General features: G+C 37.1%; 2 protein-coding genes across 2 annotated transcripts; both read right to left on the reverse strand.

Annotated features, from left to right (window-relative positions):
- Nucleotides 1-1775: 1775 nt before the first annotated feature.
- LOC108855473 (uncharacterized) lies at nucleotides 1776-6596 on the reverse strand. The gene is made up of 4 exons (XM_018629312.2): nucleotides 3685-6596; nucleotides 2870-3448; nucleotides 2622-2782; nucleotides 1776-2537 (listed from the first exon to the last, which is right to left on the reverse strand). The coding sequence occupies exons 1-4, from the start codon at nucleotides 6188-6190 to the stop codon at nucleotides 2010-2012; spliced, it is 3774 nt and encodes a 1257-aa protein (XP_018484814.1). The 5' UTR covers nucleotides 6191-6596; the 3' UTR covers nucleotides 1776-2009.
- A 2662-nt stretch (nucleotides 6597-9258) lies between these two features.
- On the reverse strand, nucleotides 9259-16575 carry LOC108854787 (protein HASTY 1). The gene is made up of 22 exons (XM_018628450.2): nucleotides 16324-16575; nucleotides 15916-16017; nucleotides 15328-15471; nucleotides 15153-15233; nucleotides 15000-15069; nucleotides 14672-14742; nucleotides 14434-14597; nucleotides 14281-14352; nucleotides 13966-14203; nucleotides 13581-13643; nucleotides 13195-13482; nucleotides 13003-13116; nucleotides 12778-12904; nucleotides 12515-12684; nucleotides 12272-12373; nucleotides 11712-11815; nucleotides 11347-11632; nucleotides 10973-11214; nucleotides 10346-10849; nucleotides 9965-10259; nucleotides 9670-9853; nucleotides 9259-9585 (listed from the first exon to the last, which is right to left on the reverse strand). The coding sequence occupies exons 1-22, from the start codon at nucleotides 16438-16440 to the stop codon at nucleotides 9506-9508; spliced, it is 3618 nt and encodes a 1205-aa protein (XP_018483952.1). The 5' UTR covers nucleotides 16441-16575; the 3' UTR covers nucleotides 9259-9505.
- Nucleotides 16576-16808: the final 233 nt, after the last annotated feature.

Below are 16808 nucleotides of genomic sequence, written 5' to 3' on the forward strand. Positions count from 1 at the left end.
TTTTATTTACACATTTAGTCATTGCATTAATAAAAAATTAGGTATTTCCTTTTTATAATTTTTTATTTACAGATTTTACCATTACATTTAAAATCAATTTAAATTAATTAATTATAATTCCAAACTTATCTAAACAAATTGATGTCTCCATATATTCATCATTATTAATATGTAAAATTACTATTAAAAAAATATTTCACTTATTTTAGCCAAACACATAAAAATATATATATTTTTATTTTTTTACAAAATCATTTAGGCATAAACATTCGGATACCCATTTAGGTACAAGCCGTTTCTTTCAGGTATAGATTTTTTGGGTTTTGAAATTTCTTTTTAGTACTTCCTTTTGTGTTTTTTTATTTATAGATTCTACCATTGCATTTAAAATCTATTTAAATTAATTAATTAAATTTCAAAAATTATCTAAACAAATCGATATTGATATATTGATCATTACTAATATTGTAAAAATATTAGTAAATAAAAAATTTCTATTTAACTTCATTTAGCCAAACACATAAAAATATTTTCTATTTGTTTACAAAATCAGTTAGGCATATACATTCATGTATCCATTTAGGTACGGGTCGTTTCTTTCGGGTATATATTTTTGGGTTTTGATATTTCTTTTTAGGTACTTCCTTTTTGTATTTTTTTATTTACATATTCTATCAATGCATTTCAAATCAATTTAAATTCATTAAGTACAATTCCAAAACTTATTGAAACAAATCGATATTCATATATTGATCATTATTAATATTTTACAAATATTACTGAATAAAATTTTATATTTCACTTAATTTAGCCAAACACATAAAATATTTTTTATTTGTTTACGGAATCCGTTAGAAATAAATATTTGGGGTACCCATTTAGTTACTGGTCAATTTTTTCGGGTATAATTTTTTTTGGTTTTGATATTAGGCCATGTTTGGATATAAATTTATGTGTGAGTTTCAAATTGAATCCCCCGGGTCTGTATGAATTTTGTTCTGATGTATAAGAAACTAAAAATATTTAAATAACGAAAGAATTTGAAAATGATTTATATTTGAACAAAAAATAATGGCTGCACATAAAAAAAATCAACATAAAAGTACTGTACATTTGCATTCAAAATCATTTTTTTTAACAACAGACTACACAAATATGTTTATTTGTATAAAAAAATAAATTACAATGTAAATATTTAATTAATATAGAAATATGTTACATTGTTTAAAATATCAATATAAAAGTATTATACATTTGCGTTCTAAAATTATTTATTTTAACAATAAGCCAAATAAATATATTTATTAGCGAGAGAATAAAACAAAGCCAAAAACACATAGTTTACCAGATAGACTCTATATGTCAAACTTATTATAAAGAAGATTTTACTAAGATAAACACATTCAATAATTACAAACAAATAATATATTTCATAAAAGTGAAAATAATATCCGCCCTTTCAAGGGCGGGTCAAAATCTAGTATGTTTTTAAAATCTAATGTGTCATGTCCCTGAAAGAATTTTGTGCTATTATTGTGTTGATTTGATTCAATGAACCAACTACTTTTTTTGAGTTCACTGAATTGACTTTAATTGAATCTTCAATTGACTCTAGTTCTACCAGTATCCAAACTATGGATCAGTGGCCATTTGAAAACATTGGTTATCATCATCAAGATACAGAAAAAACAATGATGGATGCAATGACATAAAAAGATGATTGTGCTTAGAGAGAAATTTGTATAAGAGGTCCTGAAGATTTCACGTCATTCAAATTAGAGAAATTCAAATATATATCATTGAGCATTTTCTGAAATAAAAGATTTCTCCTTCATCATTCTTTTTTACACAGTAACCAGAGATTGGGAGATATTAGATGGGTTCATATATTAACCATAACCTAAACGTATTATTAGATTCTACACCAAAAGACAAAACCTACTTCACTTCTTTTTTATTTCCTACTCCTTAGCGCTTTGCTCCTTTGGCCCGGAGACAGACATAACACACTAGAATCTACCATAACCTGGTGGTGGATTGAAGCAAGGTCTTATCACCGGTCTAGGACCCCCAGGATCCACCCTTGGACGTTTAATACCAGCGTGGTATGAAGATTGACCTTGGAGTGCAGTTGAACCACCAGCTTGGTGTGTTTCCACGTTTATGACATGTTGATTTGGTGATGCAACGGATCTTGTTGGAAGGAACGGGAATGAGGAGCTATGAGTGGAAATGTATGGGTTGTGAATGACTGTGTGTGAAGCCTGCATATGAAACCGTGGGAGTGTCTGCGTTGGTTGAACTGGGACAGATGACGTGGCAACAACATGTTGGTTCTGTGTTTGAATTTCCCGTGGAAGTATCTGCGTTGATTGAACAGGAACAGATGATGAGGCCACATGTTGGTTCTGGGTTTGAATGTCCCGTGGAACCATGAATTTGAGGATAAGATCAACAGGAATATCAATCTCCAGCTTGAAGTCTTCAATGATTTCAATTATCTCTCTCATTTTAGCAGCATCTCTGTTAGCTTCAGCCTATAAGCCAACATGATTGAGAAACATCAACGACAATGAAATTATGGAGTTTGACAAGAGTTGGATCAGAGCAAAAGCTTTAACCTGCGATTCAAGTCTTCTCTTTTCATTGACAGAGCATCTGAGTTTCATGATCTCTTGCTTCAAGAAAGCCAGGGGAGAGAACTTGCTCTTCACGTTGAAGAAAAGCATAAACCGGATTGCCGTAATATATTGGGCTTTGATTATGAGATCATTAACAAAATCTGTGCAGAGATAAACGAGTACAAATATACTTTGTTAGTCTTCTGTGTATCACAAATGTCAAGAGCAAGAAGTGAAGTACAACTTACTTGGGATGGCAGAACTGAGACCAAGAGATCGGAAGAGTTTTGGAGCATGCTTGAAGTGAGCAACATGCGAGGCAAAATGCAAAGTTTCATTTTGATTTGTTTGTTTTGCCAATCCAAACGCCACAATGAATTGCAGAAAAGCCCATGCCTCCAGCTTCGACTTGAGACCACTAGCTCCCATCATCGAGCTCCATAGATGTGCCACTTTGGTTGCATCTGCCTGTAGCTCAGGGTCGGTAGAGTGTACAACAAGTGTCAGCTCCTCCAAAAGGGGAACCAACGTCTTAACAATAGGATCTGCTAAACTCAATTCCTCTCTCTGACGAGCACCAGTGAGTGCCTCCTCGACAGAAGTTAGAACAAACCTGCCTGGATCTTTTAATATTGGAAGGTCAGTAGAGACTTCGTTAGGTGAAAAAGAAGGCGTGCCTACAATGTCTCTAAGAGCCTCTTCACTAGCCAAAGGAGATGATGCTATGTTTTCTTGGACATTCAAGGAGCGAGAATCGCCACTGTTGCTGATTGGTGCTTCAGGGGGCTGCTGTTCAGGCTTATCATCCAATGATATTACATTGTTGCCTGTCCAAAAAAAATAATTCAATAAGCATCAGAGAACTGTTATGAAATTTAACTGTTATTTCTTAAAATAGAAAGTAGAATTTAACCATATTCGATACTATAAAGGACTATAGTATACAAGACTATACAGGAACAGTTTTGTAGAATAGAGACAATTAATTTTCAGATATGTTTGTTACTTGAAGAGTGAGAGACAAGTGTAAAAAAACTAAAGACTTATCAATAAGAAAACATACCAGGTGCTGAAGCTGTTATTCCAAGAGCCTTGCATAGACTCGGAGCATATTTGCGAAGAAAGGCGTCATCTAAAAGATTCTTAACTTGATTGGCATCAAATGTGTATGCCACACTGAATGCAGCAAGAAAGTGAAGAAAACCCAACACTTCCATTGGATTCTCTGCCTTGATCAGAGTTGTGTTCTTACATTCCATGGCAAATGTGACAGCTTCTCCTTGTACTTCAGTATTGGGTTTTGATGACATATCAGCTAAGCATTCCAGCAAGCAGATACCACTTCTAAAACTGTTTGGATCAAGATTTGTTTCTGCTATCTTTTGCTGAGCGGAGTAAAGCCCTCGTATTGTTTCTAACACAAGCTTTGATGGGTCAGAAGATGCCTTTAGAGAATGCAAAACATCGAGGTGAAGCTGAGAACATTTCTTCAGATGCCCACGTAATAGTAACTGCAAAGTTTTGTCGTCGTTTACACTGGCGTCTCCTACCAAGTCAACATGCTGATCCGAGGTGCCTTGTTGACAAAAGCTGGACAATTGCTTTGCTCTCAGCTCAATTTCCTTAAAAGATTTAGCCAACTTCTGCTCTGTAGATTTCAGTTGCTGATCCTTTTTATCAACTCTTTCCTCGCGAGCATCAAGCTCCTTCTCTTTTACCTCAAGTCCTTTCTCACGTTCCACCAACGATGCTGTCAATCTGACTTGCTCCTCCTCTTTGGCTTGCATGTCTTTCAAGCTGCCTTTGATCTTTTTCTTGATAGAACTAAGATCGCATTCTTTTGATTTGAGCTGAGTGGTGAGATCAGTAATTGAGCTTTGAACCTGATCACGATGTTTCCTCTTCGCCTCTAATTCACCTGAGCACTCTGTGATGGCCTTGTTGATTGAACAAACCTCTTCTTGTTTCAACTTGAGTTGTCTGGTAAGTTCCTCATTGGAGTCATTCAAATGTTGCATTTTCTTCTTTCCTTCTTCAACTTTCCTATTCCTCTTACTGAGTACTGATTCTAAAGACTTTACCTCCTTCTCTTTGATATCCAGATCTTGGAGGAGCTCTCTATATGTATCCTTCACAGAGAGAAGTTCCTTTTTCGCTGACTCATGCTCAGAAATGCATCTTTCTAAATGCATTCTAGTCGAATCCAGTTTTTTCTCTGTAGAGTGTTGTTCCTCAGAGACCTGCTGGATAAGAACTTCAGTTCTTTCCAATGTCTTCTCTTTAGAGGTAATCTCCAAGGATAGTTTTCGAATAGCCTCTTCTAATTCATCCTGTTGCTTCTCTTTGGAAGATAGTTCTTCAGTGTGTTCCTCAATCAATAAACTGACTGATTCCAAATATGCACTTCTTTCCTCAATTAGCTTTTGGATGTCTTCCAACTCCTTGGCTTTAGATTCCAAATACGCACTCCTTTCCTCAATTAGCTTCTGGATGTGTTCCAACTCTTTGGCTTTAGATTCCATCCGTTGGCAAGTCTCCTCCATGTCATTATTGAATGATATGACCGACTGTTCCCTCAAGTCAAGGTCAAGACTCAGTATTTCCAACTCTTTCTCTTTAGAGACGAGTTCTGAGGACCGTGAATCGAGCTGCTTCCCATATTCCGCAATGTTTTCAAGAACCGCTGTAAGATCCTTCCGTTTTCTCTCTATCTCCTCCTCCAGTTCTCTACTGTGAGTTTGAGTCCTTTCCAAATGCTCCTTCTCTGTGCTGACCTCAACACGATGTCTCTCAAGATCAGCCTCCATCTGTGCCAACTGTTCCCGCTTCAAATCAAGCTCACCTTCCATCTTTAATAGATCCGAAGACCGTGTCTGAAGCAGCTTCTCACATTCCACTAATGTGTCTTGAACCATGGTGAGATCTTTAGTCTCTCTCTCAACTTCCTCATCCAATTTTCTCCTGAGAGTTTGAGTTCTTCCCAAATGCGCCACCTCTGCACTGACATCAGCACAATACCTCTCAAGATCAGCCTCCATCTGCGCCAACTTTTCACCTTTGGAACCAAGCTCAGCCTGAGTCTTTCTCAACGCTTCCAAAACCTCATCAAGCTCACTTTCCTTTGACATCTTCTCTGCCGCACACTCTTCCACCAACTTCCTAAGCCGAGATAGTCTCGCTTCCTCTCCACCAAACTCCTCTCGAGAAACCTCAACCTGAGTCCTAACAAAATCAAGCTCCTTCCTCTTCGCTTCAATCTCCATCCTAATCCCATCAGATTTCACTTCTAACTCGACAGCCACAGCTTCCGCCGCTTCAACCACCTTACCCCTTTCTTCAAGTGCAAAGCTTTGATCTTGCAACTCAGCCTCCTTCAACTTCAATTCCCTGAACTTCCTCTCTACTTTCTCTTCAGCGGAAGTGAGATAATCCGACAAGTCTCTCCACAGAACACTGAAGAGAAGTATATCAGAGGAATGAGAATGAATCTTGTCCAGCTGTTTAGCGAGATTGTGCTTCTTCACACCAAATAGGTTCAACTCGTTCTCCCCTTTAATCTCCTCCATCATAGCCTTACACTTTCTTCAACTCCAAGGAAGAGTTTTCCCAAAATGGTATAAAAAAAAAGTAAAACCTAACTATACCCTTCAAGCAAAATCTCTGCACAATTCCGAAACAGAGAAGTAGAAGAAGAAGAACACAAACCCTAAAAACGCCGCCTTTTTGCGAAATTTCAAAAAAGGAAAGAAAGTTAGGAGCTTTCTTTGCCGAAGAAATAGTGTTGAACCAACAAGTGGAAGAGAAACGATCACAATCGAAGAGATATTAAAGACGATTAAGCGAGAGTAGAAAAGGAAGAGCCTTTTTTATTAGTTGCAGGACGATGATGAGTGAGCATTAACGAGGGTATGTGTGTGTGTCATCTTCCTTTCGCTTACAGTTTTTGAGAGAGAGAGCAACACGATCACATTTAATTATTAGCCTCTCTGCAATTCAAGTTTTATCGGTTCGAATTCTGCTAAACCAAACTGACGAATTAGGTTATAATAATCACTAAACCGGCAGCAGTTAACCATTTTTTTTATCTACATATGTAGCGACTAATTTGTGAGAAAATCAATTTATTTATTTTATCTGACACATCATATGGGAGGGATACACAATCATGATATGCTCTGCCCTTTCCTATGTCAAATCAGTCAGTGCCAAAATTCAAAAGTATATATTATCAACTCCAAAAAATTCAAAAACTCAAAATAATATACTGCGTTTACATTTTCAAATAAAACGATACTTAAAACTCTTTTACATATAAATGACTTGCTTTTTTCCTGTTAACGCTGATTCAAGAATACCAAAGCGTCAACCAATAGTGATATGACATGTCAACATGCCCACTTTAACAAGTCTGAGAACTGTTTTGTTTGAACTTTAAAAGTTGTATTGATGGGATGAATGGTGAACGTTCATTTTCCTTAATGTATTCCCTACTACTTATATATCTAATGATCTTTAAAAACGTGTATTGAATATGGTTTTAAGAACTCGTATAAATAGAAAACTTACAAAAGTAAAACGTTTCTTTAAACCAGTGATCTCTATTTTATATAGGAATGTATAGCTCTAGAGGGAATGTAGATGCATGATATTTAAGGCCAAATCATTCCCTGTCTTTTACATTCTCATAGCCAAACCAATGTACGTAGATGATATTAGGAGATATCATGCTTTTTTTCTTATTTTTGATGGAAGTAGAGAGATTGTCTGGCTGGCTGAAGAATACAAAGCACAAGCTTAATTAAGTGGTATATTGATCTATATCCCATGGTCTATATCGTATAATATGTCTTTTTTATTGAATATCATATAATATGTCTAGAACTAGTTCACACCAGCGGCGAATCTAGAAAAAAGTTTTAGTGGGGGCATAAAATAAATAAAAAGTTAAGTAAAGGTTTTGGAGGGGTTTGAACCTTGGTGTAAGGGGGACATACACATAATAGAAACCAACCATGCTACAGAAACTTGCTGTTTCATAAGCCAAAAAAAACTATTTTCACATTATTGTGGGGCAACTGCCTCCTCCTTAATGAACGTGGGTTCGCCACTGGTTCACACATTTTTGTCTAAATGAGATTTCTGTAGATATGTATGAATTTACAGTTACAGACAATATGTATGAATTTAGCTTTTCCTCATGTTTTTCACATTTTTTTACTTATTTAAGCATATGGTTTCAATGTTTTTCTTTAACTAATATATGGTTTCAATTTCATAGCAATATTATAGTCTTTTTTTAACACATCAACATTATAGTCTTCATCTCCATATATAGCGTTCTCCATTGCCATCATCAAATACATAGGCTCAAAGAATGTAGTATTTAAAGAAAGAGAAAACAATTTGCTAAAAAGAAAATTTAAAACTAGAAAATGAATTAGATAATTAAAGTTGAAATTGAGCCAAAAATACGAAGAAGCAATGCAAATTATTGGGTCATGACAGAATGTGACATTTACATACAAAGTGAAAAATCCAAGAGACATATCACTTGCATGCATTTGACCTATTAGGTTTTACTTTTAAGTAAATTGGAGAATATATTTTTCATTTATTTCTCTTTTGAAAACAAACTTTCTGCCACTGTTAACACATGCATAGGTCATGTACTGTTTCTATTAAACTGTTACTATATATAAAAAGTTCTAAATTTTTTTTAAAAAGAATAAAAGGGCCCTAGAATAGCTGTCTTGTGTAAACTAGAAAGGTCTAATTGCACATAAATAAAATGACTGCTGCCAGCAGGTAACCTAATCTTCAGCCCTAATTTCCATTGCTTGGTGTTGTTTACTTCGACTGGTTATCTTTTGGAAACAAGACGAACATATATGAATAAGGTATTAAGAACGAAAAGAAATGTTTGCTACTTCTCAAATTTAACAAATAATATTTTTGTTATATATTCTTTTACAAAAGAAAAGAATAAGAACGAATGAAAAAAAAAATTATTTGTGAATAGAGTTTTTTTTAAGAATGACAAGGAATTGAATGTTTTTCTGTCATTCTTTGGTTACCATTCAAAACCTAAGATAGAGGTCAATCATAGAGTACGAATAATCTTGACACAAACAAATGTATTGTCTTATTCTAGTATCTTACATAATTACAACAACAAAAATACTAAATATGCATCAATTATAACACTTTTCAAAGTTTTTTCGCTCTCAAATCCTAGGGACAGCTATATGTCCTTGCAAACAAAAAATATACAGAAATCATAATTTAAATCGAAATTTCCTATAAAATGTTATATTTATTCTTTTTTCTTCCAAGTTGTTCTCTCAAGCTCCAGACCAGGAGGGTCTCTCTCAGTTGGATAGCTAGGGACAAAGGGGCCAAAGCCACGGCCTCCAAAGACAGGTCTCATGAAGGAGTCATCAGACCGTCTCCAGTAGCAATGCAGTGTTCTAGTGGGCCGTGTCAAGAAGCCACTTATACTGGCAGGGTGAGAATACCACAGAAAAACACAGTGAGAATAAAACTCAAGTCGAATAGCTGCAACTCAAAACAGTATAATAACTAACATCAATCAACATTCGTCGTAAATGATTAACATTGATTAATATGTTCGTCGTGATGAAATCAAGAAAAAGTCTTTTTTTTACCAAGCATGGATTTGACTAAAATTTGTGTAAATAGCAAATTTGGATACGAAAAACCTCGTTCGCATCATAACCTCAAAGGAAACAACTCCTTCATGTATCTCAACTATGATTCTAATCGACCCTCGCAAAACCTTCGTTCTTAAATAATTAACATTCAACTTTGTACGAATCCTTCCTCTTGCCTCTATTTAACTTCATACTACAATGATTTTTTTTTCATCACAAAACACTTGCCAGCCCGATTGTTTCCCCTTCGTCTTCTTTAGCTTCGGAAGTACTTGCTGGTCCTCGTGTCCTTACTAGAGGCAGAGAGTTTTTAAAAATGTCAAAAAGTTGAGGAGGATTGATATGAAACTTGGTGTATGAGAGTTAGGGAGGCTTACAAGTGACGTTGGTGATGACATTCATGGTCTTTTGAGCAGCAAGTGCTCTTAAGTTGTTCCCTGTACCTAACAGCAACAAACTCCTCATGAGTTGCTTCTGTTCTTTGGGACTTGGAGTTTTCCCCACAGCTTCTTCGAAAGCACGCAAGTCGTTGGGTGTGAGACAAGGAAGTGAAAGCAAAACCTGATACCACAATCAAACAGACATACTCTAAGAGTCGGCTTTTTACAATACATCATGAAAGGACCTGTAAAAAGTTAATTGATGATCTATACAAAAGAAAAAAAAACTGACCTGGCGGGGAGCTGGGTCTCTGTCAGAGAGATAGATAAATATTTCACGGCATAGATTAACTAGATCAGCACTGTTAACGGCATTTGACTCCATGGCTAAGCCTCTAATGACCGCAGAAAACAAATCTTTTGACACAAATTCTCTGAGCTCAACGTTGTTTGTCAGGATCGTTAGAAGAACAACCACACCACAAAAGCAACAGACTTTAGTGGTTGTTTCCCCATCTGTCCATGTAAATACTTCCAAACAGAATTGCAGAGCTGGGAGAGCCACGTTTTTGTGATTCAGGAGGTAACTGCAAACAGGATTCATTATTAAGTTAACTCTCTTTTCATCTAAAATCTAATAAGCAAAGTTGGAAAGAGAGAACAGTTTACATACCCAACCATAGAGTTGGATTTGAAGGCAAGCAAATCCTTGGGAGAAGACACGTCAATACGTCCCACAGGGCCTGAATGCTCCAAAACAGGAAGCCCTGGATTTAAACCAGGAGAAGCCATTGTTGAAAGGAGGTTGGCAATCTCCCTAGTTAGATCCCTCAGCAGTTTTTCTTCCATTACTTCAAGTTTCATGTCCGGTCCATTTTGTACACCAAACGAATCTGGAACCTGTGCTCTGCCCTCACGCATAAGACTGGCCCAAGAGGAGCTAATAGCTTTCTGACAATGAATAAATAGTGGGTGCAGGAGAACTTCAAGCCATGACTCCCACATATCTGCCGGACAAGATTTCACTACATAAACTACAAAGGAATGAATAAGCTGTCGCATGTGCCTGAACTCCATTGACTGTAAGTTCTCCATGAGTGCTACTGCGACATAGTTAGCATCTAGGCATTTGAAGAATGTATCTCCGATTGTTGCTGATAGACCCAACACACAGTATCTGCACATGTAGACAATGTTTGTCACAACGCAAACTTTATGAAAGTTTAAGATAACCAGGAGACGGGAAGGAAAGATAAAATGGCCTGTGTAAGGCCTTAAAGGAGGTTTAATAGATGCTTACCCGCTATCTCGGATACCTTTCAACCAATTTCGCACATCAGATTCGTTTGCCTCAGTTAGTCCTTCTTTACCACCATCAAAAGATCCATCAGCATAAACCGAGGAGACTTTTGAAAATTTAGGAATTGCTTCCCCAAGGAGACTGTATCGCTCAACATCAGCCATTGTCATAGCTGCCCTCATCTCCGGGGGTAGTGTTTGATATACTGACGGAGACCAGAGAGAATGGATAACACGGAGAAGCTAGACAAACAAGATAAATGAGTATTATCATGTTAGTCTTCCAAAGAAAAATCCTGATCAGGTTTTAGCAGCAACCAAGCTTAATTGCGTTTTGACTATGGGTGTCAATGTTTTGAAGGAAGATATACATACTTTTAGGAGAGGTGGCAACATCCAAGAAAGATGATGAGCCATAGGATGCAAATCTTGACTTGTTACTGAGGTCGTATTCAAGTTGGTTTTTCTATGTCCACTTCTCTTGAGTGCCTTCTCAAAGAATGTAACAGTGTGGAACAAAGACCACATGAAGGGGGTGTTGGAGCACAAACGAACGAGACCCATAGGGTCTGATAGATAGCAATTCTGCCACTCTGACTGGATCCACTGTTGGCTCAATGGCTCCAGCAACCAAGCAAGAACTTCTTGCTGCTGTTGAGCTCTGCACGAAGTTTAGATCTTATTAAAGAACATGATATATCTGATGGTGGATAAATACAACAAACGAAACTTCATAATACCCTGCTGCAGAAGCCATAACAAGAAATGCTTCACCCAGAATGTTATGCTCCCCACGGAGTAACGTTCCCTCTCTTTGCATATATGCCATTCTATCAGCAATCGACTGTGAAAGTATGAAGTTAGAATGAGGATTAACATGAAATTGTATCAAATGAAAATGATAACTCCGAATAGCAAATGTAAAACAACACACGAAAAGAAGGTGTAGTAAGGATGTCCCAATGGACAAATGGTCAAGTCATAGTTTACATAATTATGAATGAGCGACACAAATAAAGTCATAGTCTACTAATCATAGATAGGCACGCTTCAATAAATAAGTTCATCAACTAACAAGATTAATTCTGTTGCTTTAATTTGAACCAGGTGAACAAACTAGACACCTCTGATCGAAGTTCATGCAAATGAACTACACGAGGTCTCCAATATATATCCATATATCAGAGCGGACAGGCTTATCAAATCACAGGGTAACTTTCCAGCCTTAAAATCTTAGTAACTATAGGTGCCTTGTTTTGTACCTGGTCCCTAAAGTGAAGAAAGGAGAGATCAGATTTACCTTCATGTGAGGCAGAACACTTTTATCAGCGGTTTTAGCTATACGTATAAAAGACGTGCAAATCTGCAATCTTGCGACTCTTGAAGTACTAGTTGCTGGATCCTGCAAGGAAACAAGCGTAAGAAAACTCAGTTACTTCTTAACGCTATGCACTATAAATAATATAGTATTATTTGTATATGTATACATGTGCATATGTCCATGGATAAATTTCAACACTGAAAATATGTAACAGAAACAAACCTTGACCATGTGCGGAAGAGAGGTAAGCATTTCAAACAATTTGTTGATCACATTTCCAACTGCATCTGGGAAATACTTGAGAAAGGGACCCATTGCATCCAGATAGTGCCCATGCATTTTTATAAGTTCTGGCTCGGTCAATTTCAATGAGAGAAGCTGCTGTAGCAAGCCTGCTCGTCAAAAATCCAAAAATTAATGAACGAGGTTTGGAAAGTGTCAAACTAGAGAAAATCGGGAATGATATAAAATATGCTACCACATACCCTCAAATATTCCACGCAATGAAAAATGAACATCAGAACTACCACCTGCAAACTCATTGGATCCATCAAAAACCGTTGCTACAACACAATCAAAAGCCAGTTGCTGGCTGTCCAACACTGCCACATCCTGAAATGCATATGTGTAACACGACGAATGTCAGAGCTATCTAAAGTGGCATATTGTCAAGAAACTCAACAGACAAAAGCAAGTCTTTGTGACAAAACCTGAAGAGGCACTGGAGAAGCCAATAGATCCTTAATGAGGGTGATAATCCTTTCAGATATTTTAGTACTGGCAACTAGGGGCTTGTGAGAAGTAACAAACTTGACCAAGTCTAGCTGCACCAGAGAAAAACAAGATTCTGGTTAATTTGTTGTCTGGGAAGTAAATACAATGCATTTGGCTGGAAAACATACAAGCCTTGATCGGTATTGGCCAAACTCTCCCTTTCCTTCGAACTCATCACTCCACAGTTCTAAAGGCCCAAGAGAAGGAGCAATTCGTGGAGAAACTTTTTCTTTCTTGAGCATCCGCTGGAAAGATACATCCAGGATTGTGCTAGCGATGTCATCACTAATAAGACCTAAAATCTTTTTCTTTTCGTTATCAACTTGGCTTGAACTTTGAATGCCACCAATTGCTAGTCCCTCTCCACTTGGATTAGCGGCAGCCTTTGGCTTTGTAAGTAAATCCCTCATTAATGCCTACAAGACAGAATAGAGGTGTTCTAATGTCTCTGTGGTTTATATTTCTCAAGGGATGGTAGGACTGAAAAAGATCGTTATTAGAGAATTTCACATACCAGCCAGAAGAGCATTGCTTCAAAGTGAAGACCCAACTTAAAGTGTTGAAAGAAACCAAGCATCTACAGTCCAAAAAAGGTCAAACAAGTGTTCAAATTAACAGATTATAATAGTGTGCATAACAAAGCAAAGAGGCCTTAAACCACCGAGCAACAGAATGTTAGTAAATTAATTCGACTCAGCTAATTGAGGAACAAGATCTAAGATAAGATAACCACTCTTTTGAAGGATTACTTCAATATGAGAAATAACCGATTTATTTTATCTAAGGAACAAGGGCATGGCTGTCATGAACTAAAGTGCAGTTACATCCTAACGGAGCATAATACAGAACTTGAGACAATGTTTAAATATAAAATTTGATTGACACAACGATGTCAGTACCTGTTGAAGGTAGAGAGCCAGTACACCACCATCAGTGGCAATACATTGGAGGTTTGTTGAGCCTAAAGAAACCAAGCTTTCACATATACACTCAGCAAACTCATAATCACTTTCATCGATACCCCCACCAGACGATGCTGATCTGTATAAGAATTCTCTGGAGACATTCATCAGACTCTGAAACAGACTGCTAATCGCAGCATCGTATTCCGTACCAAAAACATCACTGGGTCTTTTTCTGCAAAGAAAGGATTTTTTTTCAAATGTCTATAAGTCTTAATATAAGGAAATCAGGTCAACAACCCAGTCGCATACCTTGAGCAGACAAGTTTGAAAAAATCACAAGCATGAAGACGGAAGTCAGGAGAGGAAAGTAACGCACCGCACCTATTACACATTTGTGGAGCACGTTTAGCAAGAAATCTAACAATGTAGATGATCTGAATAATATTTTTTGCACATTCTTACCCGTTAATGATTCCGTATCTAGAAAGATCTAAAACAGGAGCCCATTCGGCATATGCATTGATGGCATTTAAACAAGCTATGACCACAGCCGCGTGCTGTTTTGCTAAGTCAGCGTGTAGCCTACTAGCTTCATTCATTGCAGCTCCAAAGTGTCTCTCGAGAAGCTGCATTTTAAGTAGTGCATCAAATAACCGCTACAACAAACAGCTAAACACGAGTGGAAAAAGTTGTGGCATACATTATACAATAAAGGTAAAATCTCAGGCAAAGATTGAGTAAGTCCCCGCAACAGCAGCCGACGCCTGTCTCCTGCAGAAAAAAAAATTATCAGAAAGTTAGAGACGGGCACGTTACATGTTAAGTTGCCATAGTTGTAAAATGCGTAACTGAGCTAACAACCGAAAGTGTGCACTTTGAATAAAATACAGTATTTCCAAAGGCTACCAAATATGCATTTTCACAAAGTCATTGATAATAGCATGAAAAAAAAATACAACCCTGAAAGAGCGTCAGCCCACAAGTATAAAAATGCGGGAACGATTAAAACAACTCCACTCTTAAAATACCTTCCAAGTCCTCATTGTGAACTGTAATATCTTCAGGAAGCCATCTGAGCATCATTGAGACCACTTCAGCCTGGTTTTTAAGATAACTCGTTAACACTTTAAATATCTGCCTTACAGAAATGAACATATTAAAGAATTGAGAAAGCATTCTACTTGTAATGGGCCCTGTGCAGATAAGGAAGTTAGTGAAGGAAACAACTCCTGCCAAAGATCGGGTCCTTCTCTTCTAACTATCTGTAACATGAAAACATTAGTGATCACACAAACTGAGTGAAAGCAAACACTAACGATGACTGCATGTGAAACTCAAATAAATATGAGCTCCTACCTCAGCTACAAGGGCAGCTGACTGACTCTTCAGAGACCATTCCTCAGATGGACTAGCAATCTCTGACATTAGGTCAACAGAGACCTTAGCAAAATCCCTGCGTTCTGAGGGGCTTAATTCTTCCCACCGTAGTCTAACCAGATGCTGCAAAAAAAAGGAGAAAGATAGCTACATGATAAGGTTGCTATGCTCTTCTTAATATGCTGCAATGACACATTTCGCAGAGTCCACTCAAGTTCAAAAACTGATGTGGTACTCATTACAGCATACATAAGTCATAAAAGTGAGCGTTTCAAGAATGTAGAAGAAAACTTTCAAAGTTCAACTTGTTACCCATATACTTCATTGGTAAAGAGTCTACGTTATCTCATTTTATACGGTGATATATACAAACAAAACCTCCCTCCCAACTATTAAGAAACTAACAATTCATTTTAAAATTAAACTTCAAAAAAAGAGGCAGCAAATGACCTTCAACTTAGCATGCATTCTATATCCATACACTCGCTTTAAACATCTAAACTTCCCCAGTTGAACTCAGCAGCGTCAGTTAATGGGATAACAAAAATGATATTCCAAAACCAATACCTGTAACATTTTGAAGGCATGCAGACGGATTTCTGAAGAGCATTCCTTCTTCACAAGAAATAAGGACACGTGTGCTAGAACCCTGATATCTCCACACTTAATCTGCAACGATTGCAAGGTAAGCAGATCACCAATAGCCCAATCAAAAAACAAATGCAAAGACCACAAAAGGTAAACAGTGTACAAAAAAAACCTCAATCACTAGTAATCAAAACCTTTAAACACGCAATCAAAACACCAAACCCTAAAACCACAAAAGGTAAAATCAATTAACACCTTTAATCTAAATCAGGATCGCTAGTAAATTTAAACCCTAAAGTAGCAGAAACCTCAACCAAATATCCACACGCAAAATCGATCACAGGAAAGTTGAAATAAAACAAAAAGAGGTGAAGTTGCTAGGTATACGGATTCGAGGAATGCAACGGCAGCTCTGCGAGCATCGGGAGTGGAGTTGTAATCGAGGACGGCGAGAATCGCTTGGGCGACGTTACTAGCGGTGGTGTTGTTGCTAGCAGCATCCATCGTTTCCTGCGGCGAAAGAAGAGAGAAACTACTCGTCTGAGTACCTAACGAAGATTCTCTCCTACGCGTCTTCGACTTTAACTTTCAAAACCAACAGCTAGAGAGAGAGAGAGAGAATCTGTGGTGGTTTTAATGAGGTTTCTAACGCTACTATTTATTATGAAATTGCTTTTTCGGAAAAAAAAAATATTTATCATGTGATTAGGGGGGACTTTTTTTTTGTCAACAAACTAATTAGGGGGACTAATAAGCCGACTCGAAGAAACTTTCGGCTGTGGAGATTTTAATCTAGCTTAGAAACAAAGTTGCAGTTTCGAATTACAGTCATGTTCAAACCTCAATTTCATTTCTTTCTCTTAAATTGATAT

The sequence above is a fragment of the Raphanus sativus genome, chromosome 4 (genome assembly GCF_000801105.2).
Source record: "Raphanus sativus cultivar WK10039 chromosome 4, ASM80110v3, whole genome shotgun sequence".
NCBI classification, from domain to species: domain Eukaryota; kingdom Viridiplantae; phylum Streptophyta; class Magnoliopsida; order Brassicales; family Brassicaceae; genus Raphanus; species Raphanus sativus.